The 19675-nt window shown below is 38.3% G+C and overlaps 1 protein-coding gene across 3 annotated transcripts in view; it reads right to left on the reverse strand.

Annotated features, from left to right (window-relative positions):
- Nucleotides 1-19675, reverse strand: part of FARSB (phenylalanyl-tRNA synthetase subunit beta) — a 68954-nt gene that overhangs the window by 25473 nt on the left and 23806 nt on the right. For all 3 annotated transcript variants that reach the window (XM_025442012.3, XM_025442013.3, XM_035710835.2), the window contains 5 exons: nt 16582-16643; nt 16117-16324; nt 15530-15610; nt 11970-12062; nt 7805-7922 (listed from right to left, as the gene is read on the reverse strand). In XM_025442012.3, coding sequence (XP_025297797.1) covers nt 7805-7922; nt 11970-12062; nt 15530-15610; nt 16117-16324; nt 16582-16643 — 562 coding nt within the window. The remainder of the gene's footprint in view (nt 1-7804; nt 7923-11969; nt 12063-15529; nt 15611-16116; nt 16325-16581; nt 16644-19675) is intronic.

The raw sequence follows: 19675 nt of genomic DNA on the forward strand, positions 1-19675 counted from the left end.
AGTAATCAGTGGCTGACAGCATGAGATTAGTAGTCTGTAGTCTGGCCAAGACTGAGAAAATAAAATGAAGCACCCTGATTTTTAATGCATTCTATCCAATCCATTTCTTTAATACTGGTGCCTAAGAGATTATAGCTAATGTGGCAAATTTTACATATTTCCCTAAGAATTTCAATGTAATATTAAATAATTCACAGTAGCTACAAGAATCCTGTAAAGACATACACCCTAAAAACTAATATGTGAAAAAAGGAACCTTTATACACTGGTTGGTGATAGGGCTGTAAGTTTGTAAAAAAAAAAAAAAAAAAGGAAAAGAATTTAAGACAGCAAGCATTTAACGTGTTTACCTATGGAATGACCAATTCTATTTCTACAAATATAAATTAGTACAAGGGTACAAGGATATTCATTACAACAGACATGTTAGCAAAAACCTGGTAGCAACCTAAATATTCATAATAGTCTGGATTATAATGCAGCTACACAATGGAATATTACATAGCCATTAAAAAGAATGAGATGGACAGAAGGTTCATAGGGAAAAGGTAGGTACAGGACAGGTAAAGCATAACTCCCTCTGTGTGAACACTAGAAAGTATTTTTTTTTTTTTTTAAGATTTTATTGGAGAGAGAGAGAGAGAGAGGACAAAGCACAAGTGGGAGGCAGAGGCAGAAGCAGATTCCTCACTCAGCAGGAAGCTACACAAAGGGCTCAAGCCCAGGACCCTGAGATCATGACCAAAGCTGAGGGCAGACACTTAACCAACTGAGCCAGCCAGGCACCCCAACACTAGAAGTGTTTATCTGTTATCTACAGCTATACAGGGAAATGTAAAATAAATGGTTGTATGTGCATAGAAAATATCTGGCAACTAATTTTAAGAGAAGGATTAGGGAGAAGTTGGATACATGTACTTTAATATGAAAAGAACAGAATTACTCTTAATATATATCCATGAAAGTTTTAAAGGTGGCACAAATAAATTTTAAGAACATAAAACAAGAATGATCCCTTAAAATTTCTGTATTATAACACCAAAGTTTGTGTATTATAACACCAAAAAAACAAGGTTTTTTGTTTTTTATTTTGTAATGCTGAAAGCCAAGAAATTAATGTGTGGGGGGGAATCTATGACCTTCTCAATGCATGAAGGAAAAAGTTATAACCTTATGGGTTGGCTTTTAACATAAACCTGGAATGGATTTTTATCTATTAAAAAAATATGATATGCAATGCATGACAGAGCATATTATACTCACGTTTGCAGATTTTAACTATGTGGAACTAAATGTACTAAAATAACTTTCCATATTAAAAATGATATTATTTACAATTAAGATGCCATCATACAGGAGAATGATGCTACTTCAAGTATTGTTAACGTCAATGTTCCTTACACCCATATTTTTTGAATTATTAATTGGAAATTCTACATGCCAAAAATATGAAGTAGTAAAATTAAATTAATCCAGACTGATGACATAAGCTCTCCTCAGAAAACTGCATTCCACATGTGGATGCTAAATAATCTTCCATTATTTGATGGCTACAGAATTAATCGACAGTTTCTCAGAGCTTAAGCATTTCACAAGCTCACAATGAAAACACTTACTGGGCTCTTTATCAAGCAAAGAATTACGGAAAAAACTATAAAGATCTGGCCCTTATATTCAGTAGGTTATAATATACAACAGATCCATGAATGGTAGAAAGAGCAAACTGGAAGAACAAACCAAATCATAGAACAGTGAATTACTTATGTTCTATGCAGCCACGGTGGCCCAAGGAGGAAAAAGGAATTAGAATCTCATATATTGTGATTAACATTAAAAGATTTGATTTCCACATTTAAACAAGTCAGGGTAAGAAATAGATCACTCTGATTTAGAAAAACCTCAGGAAGGGGGTGCCTGGGTGGCTCAGTGGGGTTAAGCATCTGACTCTTGATTTTGGCTCAGGTCATGATCTCAGGGTGGTGGGACTGACTCCACACTGGGCTCTGTGCTTAGCGGGGAGCTCTCCCTCTGCCCCTTCCCCTGCTCCTGTGCGTGTGCTCCCTCCTGCCCTCCAATAAATAAATTTTTAAGAAAAAAAAGCTTCAGGAAGAATGTGACATTTTAGAAACTACCGGAACAATCTGAGGGGCAGATAAAATGCAGCTTGTACCAGACTGTAGCAATGCTTTGGAGACAGCAGGAATGGTCTGCACAGGAAGCAAAGGCTTGGAGTGAGAATGCTTGCTAAGGCAAGTGAGGGAACTGTAGCCTTCCACGTCATCAAGGGCCTGTAACCTACTACTCCATCCGCTAGAATACGAAAACTCAAAGTCTTCGAGTAGTTCACACTAAAGTGCGTGGCGATTTGACTACCACGATTCTCTACAGATGTCGGTCAAACTGACAACTGGACGACTCTATCATGCTACCTTTAAATGACCTTATACCCTTTACAAAGCCAAACTAAGTTCTCTTTCTGAAGCTATGGTCCCTTTTAACCTTGGGGTCAACCCAGTGATGTGTTCTCTTCTGCCATCCCAGGGAGCTTCTAGGCATGCTGGCAGTCTCAGGGACCATCAGGAAATAAACCGTGGAGGCAGGATTCAATGTGCTTTTAATATTAAAAAGCCAGAATGTTGGACTTTGCAAAATATAGTTGCTTTTCTGGGCACACAGATTAGCAATTTATAAGTAGGTCCTTTGCTCCTCTAAAGTAATTTACTATTTTGTTTATAGTTTAGTTATTCTTGACATCCAATGAAAGGATGGACAACTGAAACCAATCAATAACTCACACAGCAGCCTTATTTGATAGCTCCAAGGTTGCTTCTATTGACTTCCGTTATAAAGCTGAAAATTTACCCCACGGCAGAGTCCGCATTTAACTTCTTGTTCCAAAGACACATGCCACCCTGCCCAAAAGGTATAAATCAGCTTAGTTGCCAGAGTCATGACTAATTTTTAACAACACTGCAGCAACTTTGGATCTTACAGCTCAACAAATGCAGTGACTGGCTCAGCCTCAAAGAATTGGAATGTGTCGGACTTCAAGTGGAAGTCTTAATATCTGAGAAGTGTGCCTGACTTAGTTGCTAAAGAGGCTGCTGGCCTGACAGTCTCAGACATGGACAGTCAACCAAAAAGTCCACCAGAGCATAAGAAACTGTCTGATGAGGTCAAGCATGAAAACAGGAGCTAGGAGGCTTTCATTTACACTTACAGGAATGTAAATCAAAATTTGTGAGAGGCATATTGAAATCCAGCATAGATTCCTTTTTTGTTTCCATTGTGGAAGATACGCCTGCTTACACAAAACTGACAGGAGGCTGAGAGCCGGGATTTTCCTTAATGTTAGAGAACAAGTCAGTGGCAATTGTCACTCCTGTGTGCTATCAGGGAACCCACCTATAAAAACCCATTTACCAGTCCGTCTTCCTCAAGACGGGAAACTCTTTCTCTTATATTCCAACCAGACCCTAGCAAAGAAAACAAAAACAAAAACAAACAAACAGACTTTTTTGCCAGTACAATGAATGAGAGTGCCCTGCTCACCCTTGCCACACATTTCTCCCCTTCTGAACCAGCACTTTGGGTATGGCCCCCACTAATGAAAATCTAGGATGTTATACATTACTGGAAATCTATCATTTCACTTAATGGTCTAGATTTTTCTTTTTCAAAACAGTTTGAATATTTAGGAGGAAATGGCTAATATAAAATCCAACAGAGGGGCGGCCCAGGGGGCTCAGTGGTTTAGCGCCACCTTTGGTCCAGGGCCTGACCCTGGAGACCCGGGATCAAGTCCCACGTTGGGCTCCCTGCATGAAGCCTGCTTCTCCCTTTGCCTGTGTCTCTGCCTCTCTCTGTGTGTGTGTCTCTCATGAATAAATAAATAAAATCTTAAAAAAAAAAAAAAAATCCAACAGAAAAATGCTTACTGGTTTGAAAGGCAGTGAAATATATGTGCTCAATTCATTCATTCAGGAGAAGTAGGTAATGAATGACTAAAAACATAACATTCCTGTTTTTAGTAAATTGCCCTATCAGTATATTTTGGTTTTGAAACCCTAAAAAAGATAAGAAGTCAGTTAAATCAAAATTTAGGATAAAAATGAGCTCCAAGTGCCTCATTTTTAGTGTCCGCAAGGGGACATTAACCCTTTAATGGCCAGAAGTTTCCAAATCATTCTCGCAGAAAATTACCATAGACCAGGATGCTACGTATCCAGCCCTAGGGACTGCTGACACTCTAGCAGTAAAAAAAGACCTGAAACAGTGCTTATAACATGGCTAGAACTTTTAAAAATGCAATTTCATTTAATCCTTACAAAAAAATCTAGTTAGTGCTATTGTCATCCTCATTGCAACAGATGAGAAAACAGGCACACAGAAATTAAATAAACTCTCGAAAGTTAAGCAGCTCATTAGTGGCAGAACCATGACTCAAAACCAAGTACTCGTGCTGGCTGTACAGTCTTAAGTAAATCCATGTGTTATGCTGCCTTTCCTACAGAATCCTCTATACATAGTGTACACACTGAATGACAAGTAGGGAGTCCACTTGTACATATGTAGAATAATCCATCAGAAAAGCTATTTGTTATGACATAAAATCCAGGTCTACCTAAAGAGAGAAAACACCCCAAAGCAATCTTAGGTTTTTAAGATGGTAAACTTACTGAGCACACTGACCTCTTCTCATTCCTCAAATTTTACTAACAGGATAGAAAATTTTAAAGAAAATAAACCATAAGTACAAGACAACAGGCAAAAATGATGTCAGATAAAAATGTTCCCATGGGGAAAACAGTGGAATAATCACAACTAAAAACCCAAATAAGATAGGTCTGCTACAGAGACGAAAACTATTCCTTCTGATGAAACAAAGTGCAGAAGTGGAAATCTGAGTTAAAAAGTATACAGAGTAGGGATCCCTGGGTGGCGCAGCGGTTTGGCACCTGCCTTTGGCCCAGGGCGCGATCCTGGAGACCCGGGATCAAATCCCACGTTGGGCTCCCGGTGCATGGAGCCTGCTTCTCCCTCTGCCTGTGTCTCTGCCTCTCTCTCTCTCTCTCTCTCTCTCTCTGTGACTATCATAAATAAATAAAAATTTAAAAAAAAAGTATACAGAGTAGGTTTCTGGGGTTATCACCAGGATGACTTACTAAACGACGGCCTACAGCACCTGTGCAGCACAACAGTTTGCTCTCAACAGGCGAGGCTATCTACAAGCATGGGTCTCGGGGCAGAGTGGAGTCTATGTCTGGGCCTTCCCAAAAGACACATGATAGAAAAAACAGTGAAGATATCCCTACCAAGGACTTCAATATAGTCAAGTGCTGCGCACTTACAGTGAAAATTTCCTATGGTAATCATGGGGACCCCAGCTTGCTCCTCACCCTCCAGACTCTGAGCTGCTTGCTTGTAAGCATGCCCAGCCCTGCAGAGCCCTGTAGGGAGCCCTTGCCATTAGGAAGGAGGCTTACTACAGAAATAGTACAATAATACTTCTGAGGAAACAGACTCATTTTGTTTACCTAAAAACACCTGGAGATTGAATGTGAGGGGATGGAGAAACATTTATTATGCAATGGATGTTACAAAAGCAAGCCGGAGTAGCCATACTTATATCAGACAAACTAGATTTTAAACCAAAGAGTGTAACAAGAGGGGAGGAAGAGCATTATATCATGATAAAGGGGTCTATCCAACAAGAAGATCTAACAATTATAAATATATCCCCAACTTGGGAACACCAAAACATAAAACTTTTGAGGAAACTCAGTATAATTAACCCTACCCTGTATTTGTAAATATGCCTGGATCACCAAGGATCAAAACCTACAATTCAAAGAGCTAAGATAAAAGGAAAGGAGTCGAAGTTAACAGAAAAATTTGACACTAAAATTCTAACAAGTTCTTAGTTATCTGTACCAATGGAGGATTTGAAGAACAAGAACACTCAGAACTACTTATAGCTGGCCCTATGAATGTTTTCTGATTTCTACCACAGACTGGCTACCCAGAGAAGATTCCACGTAGATGGATAGTAAAATAAACTTTTATTCTCTAAGGATATATGCACAGAGACCAAATTCTGGCCCTATCTCTAAGTCCAAAATTTATGCAGCCTCGGGCAAATTACTACTGGTCTTAGTTTTCCTATATATTAGGTAGGGACAATGTCTTTTGATCCTATCTGCCTCAAAAAGATAGATTAACAAAAGAAAAATGGTATATTTTTAAAAATTCTTGAAAATTATAAAGCACCATACAAATGCAAGGCGATGCTGTTAACTGAAGACAAGGCTGCATCCTGGGGAGCAAATGGAATCCAGCTTTAGCTGAAAAGTTTGCTATGGAAGGTCCACATATAGTCAAGTGGCATGGCTCTATTACCTAAGATAGGCTCATTTACAGTCCATAGTTGTTGACTACTCGGGGTAGTCAGAATAATGCCATATTATCTTCTTCAGGAGAAGCTGAGAAAAAGGCCTTTGCTGTTGACAACTGATAAAGAACACACTCCGAATTTTGCACTCTGGAGTAAAACTCCTGAATAAACATGGTTAGGACTTAGAGAGTTCAATCCAAGGAACCAGAGAAATACTGCCAGGAATTCAGTCTTTTGATGGTACTGCTCACCAAGAAATGATCTCATATGCAGCTCCAAACAGACTTCTGTAAGTCTGACAGACAGCTCTGGCAATCCGGTTTAAGTACTACTCTAAATATACGTCTATTAAAGAACCTCAGAGTTCCAAATGGTGGGCCAAGCAACAAGTCCAGCCTGTAGTCAAGACAAAACCTGGTAAAACACATTTACATTAACTAGTACAAGAGTGATGGTGAATAGCCACTGCTAAACTGGAATGACAAGATATCTAATACTTAAAAATGATATGCGCATAAACCTCAAGATAGAAGAAAATGTTTCATCATACTTCGAGTTTTTTTTGTTTTTTTTTTTTTTAATTTTATTTATTTGACAGAGAGAGCAAGCACAAGCAGGAGGCATGGCAGAGGGAAAGGGAGAAGCAGGCTCCTTGCAGAGCAGGGAGTCAGACATGGGGCTCAAACCCAGGACCCTGGGATCATGACCTAAGCTGAAGGCAGACACTTAACCTACTGAGCCACCTAGGTGCCCAAGTTGAGGTTTTAACAGGGTTCTTCATAAATGTTAAGTTCTTTAAGATTTGTTTTCCACTAAAAGAAGAGAGAGCAACCAAATATCTCAATATCTTGCTTGGATGGATTTGTATCAATCATGAAATCTAAATTTATGAAACAATTGGGAAAATTTAAACACCAAGTGAATGGGTTATTATTATTATTTTTTAAAGATTTTATTTATTTATGAGACAGAGAGAGAGAGAGAGTCAGAGACACAGGCAAAGGGAGAAGCAGGCTCCATGCACGGAGCCTGATGTGGGACACGATCCCGGGACTCCAGGATCAAACCCTGGGCTGAAGGCAGCACTAAACTGCCGAGCCACCCAGGCTGCTGGATGGGTTATTTTTAAGAAACAAAAGTGGTATCTTTTATCTTTAAATACACATATCTTTTGGAAATACATAATAAAGTGTCTGCTGGTGAAATGGTAAGATGTCTAGGAATTACATCAAAACAACACGGGGAAGTAGGCTGGAGTATAGATGAAAGAAGACTGGCCATGTGCCAATAAAACTGCTAAAGGTAGGTACTGGATTCATGGGGGTGATTATACTATTCACTTTTGTACAGAGGTGAAATTCTCACAATAAATTGCTTTAAGTGTACAAATGAAAGGTGACTCATTCTTACCTCTGCTAGAATCTTTGACTACAATGTCAGAGATTTCAAACAGCTTCAGAGGAAGGGGCATCTTCCGATTTGCAGCGATGGTCTTTAGGAGGCCAGGAAGAAGGGTAGTGCGTGCCACCTACAGGAGAAGACACGAAATTGCACTGACCAAATAACCCAAGCGGACTTGGTTCTAAGACAAGGCCAAAAGAATTCAGCTTCACAGTAATAGGACTCCTTTGGAAAATGCAATGTATAAATATCCAAATCATTTATAATTTTCAATTCCAAGACAAAAGAAAACTGAAAATACCCTGGCTTCCAAAGTTACAAAATGAAAAATCATAAAATGTGATCAAAAACTGAGAAAATATTATAAATACAGTGCCAGTAGCTAGGATCAGTTATCTTGGCATCATCTTTTAAATTAAAAGTTAGCTTTTAAGATTGCAAATATATAAATTTTCATATCCTGTTTTATCTTATAAATTAAAGGAGATTATAAGAAATACAAGCATTCAAATAGATTAAATATAAATTAATCAAATCCTTAAAAACCATGACCAGGGAAAATGTAAATGCAATTAAAATATAACAATGAGAAAAGAGAACACAAATATGTAAGCACTAAAGAAATAAGGCAGCCACTAAGGGCAAGCTGTGCCTATGGTGTTCAGCTTAGTACCCAAAGAAATATACTTCTAAAAACAAAAAGAAAAAAGAAAAAAAGAAAAACCTTCCCTGCTTCTGTCTTAAATAAATTTCTCACTCTAAGCTACAGGAGATAAGTCAGCTTTCAACACACCATGTTCCCAGAAGAGATTTATGAGCAGTGATAAGGCATCATCGTTAAGATCCTGGGCTCATAGCAGACACCAGCACCACTACACCCTTTGCCCAGACTACTCCATGAGCTTAAGCTGGTGTCCCTGCTTCCACTCCTGGCATCTTATGGCCTGTTTTCCACACAGTGATCCTTTAAAGCCTACATCAGATCATGAAACTCCATGCTCAAAAATCCAACAGCTTTCCATCAAATTCTGAATAAAATCCATGCCCTGCATTAGGTCCTACCTGAATCTGGCCCTGGCTACCTTTCCACCCTCCATACCTGCTGCTCCCCACAGGCTTACAGTGTTTCAGCCACGCTCTGCAAAGCAGCGTTCCACCTCAGACCTACACACCCCCTCCCTTCTATAGCATACATTCTTCACCTGGATTCACATGTGGTGGTCTTACTTTCTTCAGGTTTCTGGCCAATAGGTCCCCACAGAAGGCTGCTCTGACCACCTAGGCTAAAACAGCAGCCCTTCCTAGATCATACAGGCATAACAGGAAGCCCCTACACAGACACTCTGGTAGAATGTGTGTCTATGGAAAGAGAACACCTTTCCGATCTGGTCCCTCTACCACCTGCTGCTACTGGTCTTCAACTCTATTATTTCGTAAATAACACTCCCATTCACAGCTGGAGAGAAAGTGCTCAAACCACTTATACAAATGAAACTACAATGTTAAAAGAAGGCTTAACTTACTGGAATATAAATAAGCTATCTTAGTAAATAGGTTTTCCTAGTGTTCCCCACCCCCCCCCCCCCACATTTGATAAATCAGCCTTACTTGCTTGTTTAAAAACTCACAGCAATACAAAAAATTACATCTGAATCCAATCATGATTCTAGATCTACCCACCAATTTACTATAAACATCGGGGACCACTGGAATGTATTTAACAAAATCCTAACTGTAGGAACTACAAGACAAATGACTCAGTTTCTTCAATGAAGAAAGCACAAAGAAGACAGACACACAGATAGAAGGGACAATCTGTAGATTAAAAGAGACTTAAGCACATCAATTTTGACTTGGGATTCAAATGAAGTTCATACAAACTATTTAAAAAATTGAGATAACCGGGAAAATTTGAACAATGACTGGACATTTAAGAATATTAAGGAATACTACTGCTAATTTGGGGGAATGTGATAATATTCTATATTTTTTATCATTATAATAAAAATTTGTATCTTTTAACTGACATTTTTCTTTTCATCCATTCTCTAACATATCTGTCAGAAAATAGCCCCAAATTAAGAATTATGCAAAAGAAAGAATGGGCTTAGGCAATAAACTGAGTTACAAGCCCATAAACAACCTTACGTTTAACCATAAATAAACAGAAACCTGTTAGCCACATTAGTAATGGTAGGACATACCTACTAGAAAAGCAGGAGGGAAATACAGAATCTGTCTAGTCTAAAAGATGGGCTCATCTAACGATTTTATGCAAAAGTATTGATTCTGAAAGTGTATTAAACTATAGCTATTTATAGTATATTTAATGTGTTTCTGATTTTCCTTCCACTTGGATATAACAGAATACAGGATGTAAACCCTACAGAACATTACCACATTTTAAGAACTCTATCAGGCTTGATAAATGAAACTGGGTAAAAAAGGAAAATTTGGAATCAACTCAAAAATTCAGTAAGATTTACTGAAAAATCCATCTACCAAATGGATTTGAGTGTCTCTTATTGAAAAGAACCCCATGAGCATCTTTCAAGAGCAGTAGAAAAGCTAGTGGACCTTATTATCGCAATCCTTAAAATTGGCATAAGAATTCTTCCGAGTTCTGACCCTGAATACAGAGAAATAATTTATGTACTTGATGAATATTATCAGTTATTTCTTTTAACTAGTAGTCTAGCCTAAATCTACCACATTAGTGAGGAGATTGAATCTAACTTTTAAAATTCCAAATTTTAACATTTTCAGAGCTTGAAAATTTTTTTAGAACTTACTAAGACTCCATCCCCTACGTTTACAGATGTGAAAAATCAAGATTCATAGAAACTATCTCAAGTCAGAGTTCACATATTATAAAAGCATTTATTTTCTTGAAAGCATTTCCTCCCAATTCTAAGATTCCCCTTGAATCTAAGCCAGGGTTAAAGAAAATCATAAAGAATTGCATGTGTAAGAAAAAGAGAATGAGAGCAGACCAGTATGAAAGACAGGAGATGGTTTGAAGTCCTTCATGAACAAAGACATTATAAACTATAAGAACAGCACTTAAAAGCAATTTCCTAATGTAGTAATGTATCATTTAACATTTAGAGTATTCTCACTGAAATATTCCTGAACTCCATGTGAAACTGCCATTGAACTAGTGGATTACTGTGAAAAAAATGGAGGCAGTATAGTCAAGAACTGAGGTAGCAACTAATTTCAAGGTAAATGACTTAATGGAGATGCTAGGAAAGGGTTGCTGACTCATTTATTACAAAATGGGTAGAAAAGATGAAATCTGAAAATAGTACTAAAATCAACTGATTTGAAGTGAATGAAATGGAAAGTTCAGACAAAGGGCTAGATAGCACAAAGGAAGCAAAACACAACTGTAAACCAATCAAGAAAAGATTAAAAAGTGTTAAGAATTCATCAACATGGGGTACCTGGGTTAAATGTCCCATTCTTGGTTTCAGCTCAGGTCATGACCTCAAAGGACCTAGGATAGAGCCCCAGTCAGGCTCCTTGCTCAGCAGGGAGTCTGCTTGTCCCTCTCCCTCTGCGCCTCCCCCCATATTTGCTTTTTCTCACTTGTGCACACATGCTCTCTAATAAAATCTTTAAAAAAAATTTTTAATTGGGTGCCTGGTGGCTCAGTCAGTTAAGCGTCTGCCTTTGGCTCAAGTCATGATCTCAGGCTCCCTGCTCCGTGGAGAGCCTGCTTCTCCCTTCCCCGTCCCCTGCTTGTGCTCTCTCTCATCCTCTCTCTCTCAAATAAATATTCTTAATTAAAAAAAAATTTAGGGGCACCTGGGTGACTCAATTAAGAATCTGCCGGCTCAGGTCATGACCTCAAGGTCCTGGGACTGAGCCCCATATCAGACTCTGCTTCTCCTTCTTCCCCTGCTCATGCATGCACACTCTCTAATAAAATAAAATCTTAAAACAAAACAAAAAACCTAACTCCGCTCCTTCCCGATGTGCTAATAATTTAAAAAAAAAAAAAAAAATCTTTGAAGTCTTTAAAAACAAAATCCATCAACAAAGTTATGTAAGAACTATATTCTTATCCAAGAAGAGATTTTTTAAAAAGCTCTAAGATTGTCATCTTAAGTATAACTTATGTACTGCCTCTCAGTATTTATCCAAATTCTTACCTACTTAAAATTCTCACCTGAAATTCAGCCGTTTTAGGATTACTAATGTGGACTGCCTTTGTTGCAGAGATGTCCAAACCAAGTTTATCAGCAATATCTTCTTGGGAGCACTAAGAAGTACATGCAACATAAAGAAAAACAATGACTGAACTTAATATACAAAGTATTTAATGCTGTAAGTCAATTTATAATCTCATAATAATGTAGATTCTTTATATAAAGAATAATAAATACATCAACTAATTCAGGGCCACTGCAGATCTAATTTAACATGAACTGTTCTCTTATAAGGAGTTCCACCTATGATAGAGAGGCAAGGGAAGTTTTTCATATGTTGATGGCACAACTGTATTTGGGCCCTTCGTAAGCTAGCCTTCCATTTACCTTTCCAGTCTAGTCTCTTACAATTAGCAACCCATTCTCTGAATCTTACACTCTTCCTTACTTTCACCAGAAATGCCTTCTCCACCCTACCCACTCCCATCCCCCAAGGTCTACTGCTTCCATAAAAATATTCCGAATGACTCCTGTCAAACTGTCTCCCCCCTTGGTGTTCCTATGGCTTTGATTACCGCGATAAGCCCTGCTAAATCCATACTGACTTGTGGTAGAATGGTAAACTCAAGTGACCCGAATTCTGCCCAATGTTCTTTCTACTTGATCGTTTAACTTCTTTGCATAGGGGCTTGATAAAGCTCTGAGCAAAAAACTCCTAACCTGTTCACACTCCAAAAAGAGAAAGATATCTGTCACACTAAAAAACCAGGATGACAGACAGAATTATGAAAATAAAACCATTAGATGCATCACATCTAATAAATGAGTTAACAAGATAATGCAAATAAAGTACCTGGCACAAACCGTGCTCAAAAAATATTGAGGATTAATAAATTACTAAGAATAATCACATTTTTTTTTGAATAATCACATATTAATGCTAACTGCTGCAAAAGGAGTTTAAAACTTAACATAAAAACTGATATACCATATTACTAAATGATTTTCCAACATTAGGGGATATTGCCTATTGTGCTATTCTACAAAGTGGCCTTCAAGGACTAGTTTGTTTTTCCTAGCGTGCGCGCACGCACGCACACACACACACACGGGTTTAGATTTTATGTCAAAGCCCATTCTAATGATTCCTGCTGAGCTCTCTTGGGAAGGATACTGAAGCTGCATCCAGGCAGAGCAGACAAGAGCTCTCTGATCTGTCAGGCTGCAGAGGTGGAGAATGGTGGCAGACCCGCTGGAAATAATCAGATTTTCTCCCCAGCATGGAGGAGTTTTTATTACAAGATATAATGTGATTAATTAGGAAGTGCAATTTAAATAATGCAATCTATTCTCAAGCAGAACTAGTACTGTGTATGTAAAAGAAGTGTTCCACAAACTCACGGCAATGTGGGGTATCTGAGTGGCCTCATACTCCATGATGACAATGGAGGACAAGGGACAGATTAGAAGCAGCGTGAAATCAAGGTGACCTAAAGTGGCAGGAGCTAGCAAAAAACATTTTTAAATATTTTTAAATGTTAAAGTGTTTCTTTTAAAGTGTTAGAATATAATAGGTCAGTGAAGCCCATGATTTTTATAAATATTCTTATACTAAGGCTATAAGTAAATATTTAGCTTTAAAAGTGAGTTAATTTAAAATATTACAACTAGTATGCAGACATAGTAAAAATCATGATGAGATAACAACTACTTGTATTTGGAAAATAAAGGGCTACATTTTAGAAACAGCTCTGTTTCTCTCCTACAAGACTAGATATGAGGCTCAGAGATACAGAAATTTCAACATAAGATCTAAGTAAGAAAACTGTAACATGTAATGTAATGACATATTTGAACCTCTAGCACCCACTACTCCTTTTCCCCATGGTGATAATGTGTTGAGATGACTTCGGACAGCCGGACAGACGGTTTCTGGTACTGCTTGTGGACAGCTCAGCCACAAGCCTTAGGCACACACAGGCCTGGCCCAGAGTCCCTGGCCCACAGCAGACTGGCCGTAAGGAATGGGACAGGCTACCTACATCACCTGCTGTGTAAGATAGGAACACGTTCTGCAGGGTGCTGCAGGGAGATGGAATCACATGCATGAAGCCCTGGACAGAGGATAAATTCTCCCTGCAGAGCAGCCACAGTCAGGCAGAGTATATGCACATGGGGCCACATGGTCACAAAATCAAAACTCACTACTTATATAAAAGGGCAGGGAGGTACACACGCCAGCCAATGTGAACAGCAGTTAGTTCTGGGGAGGAAAATAGGGTTGGAATCTGAGGGGAAATGGAGGGGACCGATCATGGGTTACTCTACTTGGTTCTGTACAGGTTGAATCCTTTCAAATTAATCCTATGCTACTTAGTTCTTAAAAATGAAACACATTTCTCAGTACTATTTTCTCTATTTCATTGATGTTCACAACTCTGCATATACATACGAACGACATGGTACTAAGAACCAAGCACACACTGGCTGAGACAACAGAAAAGCACTGCTCTAAAAGCCAAAAGGCTAGGACTCCAGTCCTGGTCCTCGTGCTGTCCGTGTACACTTCATTAGGTACTTCTCCTGTTGACCTCAGGCTTCCTTACTCCTACTCATGCCTGGCATACAACAGATGCTCCATAAATGCGGAATAAAGGACTGCTGAATCAAAAACATGACAACCCTGAACTAGAAGATCTCAAAGGTCCTTCCGAGGTTAGCACCCTATGAATTACAAATGCTCAATCAAGGGAGAGAAGGTGCATCTCCTTTCCAACTGCCCTCTCCCCACAAACTGGTAGTAATGTAATGCCCACCACCGCGTTCCCTGTAAATCTAAGATAGAGAAGTCTGTCTGGAGTTGAGTTGGAGGGAGAAAATGGAGTCGTTCTGCTTGGTTTTTTTTTTTTGCCCTACATCATTACGCTGACACCTACTTGAACACTCCAGAACAACACATCGACTCCTCACAAATGCTCAGTATGAGAAGAGGAAACTATAAATGGCACAGGCGTTTTATTCTTTTCAAATGGTCAATCTGGTGGGGGAAGGACATTTCCTTCTACTTTGTAATAAAATTCATTTCCTGATTTAGGCCTTTTATGTCAGCTTTCCAACTCAAAGCAAATGTCATGAACATGTTCAAAGACAAAGAAGTTTAATGTGGAACAGTCCACAAACCCTTAACTAGGGCGGCATCTAGTGGGCACAGACACAACCAAATTAAGGCTAAAAATTCCAACTTCATCAATTTGGTTATGAAATTTATTATGAATCCAATACTTGACACTTCCTTAAGAGTACAAAATACACTGTTATCTGTCATTTAAGACTTTTGACCTTCATGATTTTTTTGTGACTAAAAAAGGAAACACTAAAAAAAATAAAAATAAAATAAAAAATAAATAAAAAAGGAAACACTTCTTCACTAGAAACTACAATCTCAAGTAAAACAAGTTATTCTTCTAGAACCTGGAAAATTTTAGCAATCTATATGTTGTAAAGTCATAAGGAACCAGAGTACAACAACTCAGAGATTCTGTGTCAACAATCAGCTGCACAAACAGCACAGGAGACCTACCAGAGCAAAGGTCAGCGCTTCCGTGAATCCAGCAGCTGCCATGTCCTGTCTTAAGAGTTCTGTGAGTTTATTAAGAGGAAACTGAAAAAAAAAAAAGATATTAAACTTTATGCCACCTCAATGAAATTTCCTGTAACAAAAGGTTCATACAGAACATGTCATTAAAAGGCAAACCTCCTTCCATCCTTACTGATACTGCTGGTACACCACCCCTCTCTGCCTACCTCCCCACTACCCCGATTCTCCCTCCTATACAGATGGCACAAACCCCCCACTTGACCTCTTCCCCACCAAACTACTTCTGCCTTCAGGCCAAGTTCGGAACATGAATTTCCCCAGTTCAAGATTCAAAAGGGCTCCAAACTTGAAACCTGTCTTTCTTCAAGTACTAGTCATCACAGGTTTTGAACTTACTCTAATCCACACCGGGCATCTGTTTTGTATCCTCTCCATAGCGAATGGCTCTTCATAGCAGAGCACGTCCAAATACTACTTAATTCCTATGTGCTGTTTTTCTGGAAGCCTTCCTGGCATTCAATAATCAGTTTCTAACAATAAGGAGTATTTATTTAAGGGTGCAATCTTACTTGATTAGCTATGGTGTAGGTTTTCGGGAGAGTCATCTGAATGTTGTTATAACCATAAGCAATAGCTGCATCTTCTACGATATCACAGGCATGGATAATGTCAGCTCTGGTTGGAGGGATTTCAATCTCAATCTGATTCCCATCACCTATTACTTCTGACTTTAAATACATCCTGGTTAGAAGCTTGGCAATATTTTCTGGAGTTTCTCTGAAACAGGAATGTACAATCCATAAATTTCACTGGATTACTTAAAATGTGCTTATATCTTATTTTAAAATATTCCATTATCTGAAATATCATCTTTCTTTCTAAGTTCCATGAGATATCAGATACCCTAACAGATGATTTATTATCATTTACTCTGAAAAGATATCAAAATCCTAAGCATTCTTTCCGGATAAATTAAAGTGTTGTACATACTTTATTCTTGAATTCTCTCCAAGAATAAATGTTTGCAAACATACCTGATTCCAACTTTTTTGTTAATTAGATCAGCTCTCACTATTTCCTTTCGGTAAGCCAGTTCCTTTAAAAAGAAAAAGTTTGAGAAGCTTTCATGAGTCCCTGTCAGCTACAGTGTTAGACTAACTTTACCTCATCTTATGGCAGTTTCACTGCCTTCCCAAAAAACTGTTGTTAGAGACACTAAAAATAAACATTTATGTTTCAAAACATTACAGAGGAATAAATCTGCTACCACAGGTTCATAATGGAACATTCTATTTGCTAGACAACTGGAACTGCTCAGAAATAGAAAATGCCAAACACTTTTCTCTCAGATGGCCAGTCACCATTCTCTGCAGTAAAACCCTGGGGCATTATGTCATTTCTAAGATGTTTATAAATCCTAAGGCTTTTTCAGTCTCCTCTCAAGCAAGCAGGTTTCAGGACCAAGAAACAATAATTCAGGTATCACCATGTACTATCAAAAAAAAAAAAAATCACCATTATACTAAGTCCAAGTGTTACAAAGAAATTCCTTTCTTATCATTCATCCAGGTGGGGGAATGTGACCAGGCCCCCAGACAGTCCTAGTGATCATCAATCTGGTCCAGGGGATGGTAGGACTGGGAGCAGCTCATAAATCAGTACTCATTCTCCTTCAAACAGTATATAACCTTACCATGTTAGGTAGGAACAAACATGTATAAACCCCAGGCTTTTCAGCACCTCTGCAAACATATCTATGAATGTTTATCATTAACTTACTCTCAAAAGAATAACTACCACTGGCAAAAAGGCTATAAATCTAAAACCCTGATCGGACTCAAGTCCAATAAGCCTTGCCACTCAAAATGCAATTCTGAAGCAGAAGTTATCATCACAACTCGAGAGCCTCTTAGAAATGCAGGCTCTAGGGCCCTGGTAGCAGTGACACAAGACCTACTGAACCCTGAATGGAGGGTTATCAAGATCCTGAGGTGCTGTGACAACACACTACGGCTTAAAAAGCATAAAACTCGATGCTAATGATGGCAACAGAAACTTTTACAAGCAGTTACATGAACAGTACGAGACACCTTCAAGATAATCTTAACCCAGACAACAGATACTATTAGATTCCTTATCAGTGAAGCGGGAATAGTAAAGTTTTAGATGAATAACTATTCCTAGGGATCCCTGGGTGGCGCAGCGGTTTGGCGCCTGCCTTTGGCCCAGGGCCCGATCCTGGAGACCCGGGATCGAATCCCACGTCGGGCTCCCGGTGCATGGAGCCTGCTTCTCCTTCTGCCTATGTCTCTGCCTCTCTCTCTCTCTCTCTCTGTGTGACTATCATAAATAAATAAAAATTAATTAAAAAAAAAAAAAAAAAAAAAAAAGAATAACTATTCCTAGATCACAACAATCGTAAGCTGCTGGACCCTGCTGCTACTATATTCCCAGTGCTTACAAAAATGCTTGGCAGATAATAAGTACTCGGTATATAGTTAATAAATAAATGCATCAAGTAACAAATGAACAAATTAATGAATTAACAACTTCAGGAGCCTAATTCCGAAGCTCGCACCATTAACCATTGGTCTCTCTGACTACCTACCCCTTATCTCCTCTGGTCCTCTTATTCCAAACTCCATTATTTTATATGCAATAACAGAAGATTAGGAAAGAACTATCAAAGTATTTAGAAAAAATATGCTATTTCATGTGAGGAAGAATCAGTTCCTCAGAGGATCATTCTATTCTGGGAGGACAATCTGAAAAGAGCAATTCTAATCTACATTCAAAAGGAAATAAATTAACAAATAACACTGATACGGTAACTCCTTTTCAGAAATCCCACTATTTCAAATTTACGAAAGCTCTTTATAATTCAAATGATTTCAAGGACTTACCTACTTGAGAAAAATGAACCAAATTTTAAGGTATCTCTTTCCTCCCCCAAGTACCTATTTCACTTTTACTAACACTTGACAATTCCTCATATTAAAAAGAAAAAAACTTTTCTCAAATCAGACATCATTTTAAAATTGACTAAAAAGCTATCTCTGGCCAAACCAACTACTGCTGTGGTAGATCATATAGATGGCCACATTCTTCCCTTCTGTGCTGTACCCATGGCCTCACAATAGGACACTTCAGGTCTTGGCATTTAGAAAAGGGAGTCTATTTCACCCCCCACTTGAATCTAGCAAAATGGCCAAGGCCAACAGGACACCTTAAAAATACTTAAGCACTGGACTTGCTCTCATGCTGTTGGGAATCCTGCAACCACCATCATACAATGAAAACCAAGCTAGCCTGCTGGATGACAGACACTTGTGACTCCAAGGCTAAGGAGACTTGTGAGAGTAGAGGCTAGCCTATCAAATGGATGATTACACAGGAACAAGCCCAGGAGAGGTTGGCCAAGGCACACTAGAGCAGAAAAACTACCCAGCTGATCAACAGAATCATGATAAATCACTGCTGTTTTACATTACTAAGTCTTGAGATATCAGTTTATTACATGACAAAAGCTAATAGGCACTACAAAATTTTTAAAATCTGAGACTGCCCATAATTTCAGTTAAGTTTTCTAAAGTTACAGACTTATTTTGAATTATGATCAATATTCCAGAATAAAATATGAAGCTAAATGCTCATGTTTTCAGGAAGAGAAAGGTTTTGATCTTGGCAGGCTTTATCAACTTCAGAAAAAAAAATTTTTTTTTTCCAGAAACTATTTCAACAGTAGAAACGATTCCAGGCTATGAGTCACTTAAGTGACAGGAATAGTGAAAAATCTAAAGAGTTTGAAGAATGGCCTCACTGAATCATAACCACAACTAAATGACTAATACAGTCATGTGTTGGAATAGCCATCTTTATATTAATAAAATCATCTTAGAAGAAAAAAAACAGATTAAGAATGTTTTTGTTTTACCAAGATTCCATGTCTTAAAAATAATTGTGCTTACTACTTAGTCCTGTTAATACATCTGGAATTATTAGTTACAGTGATGGCCTTCAGCAACTGTTAATTCAAGTATCAACAGACTAATTAGATGCGGAGGGCTGAGTAATCTTAAAAGTGATGAGACTATAAATTACCCATTTAACTAGTTAATAAAAGAATAA

The sequence above is a fragment of the Canis lupus genome, chromosome 37 (genome assembly GCF_003254725.2).
Source record: "Canis lupus dingo isolate Sandy chromosome 37, ASM325472v2, whole genome shotgun sequence".
NCBI classification, from domain to species: domain Eukaryota; kingdom Metazoa; phylum Chordata; class Mammalia; order Carnivora; family Canidae; genus Canis; species Canis lupus.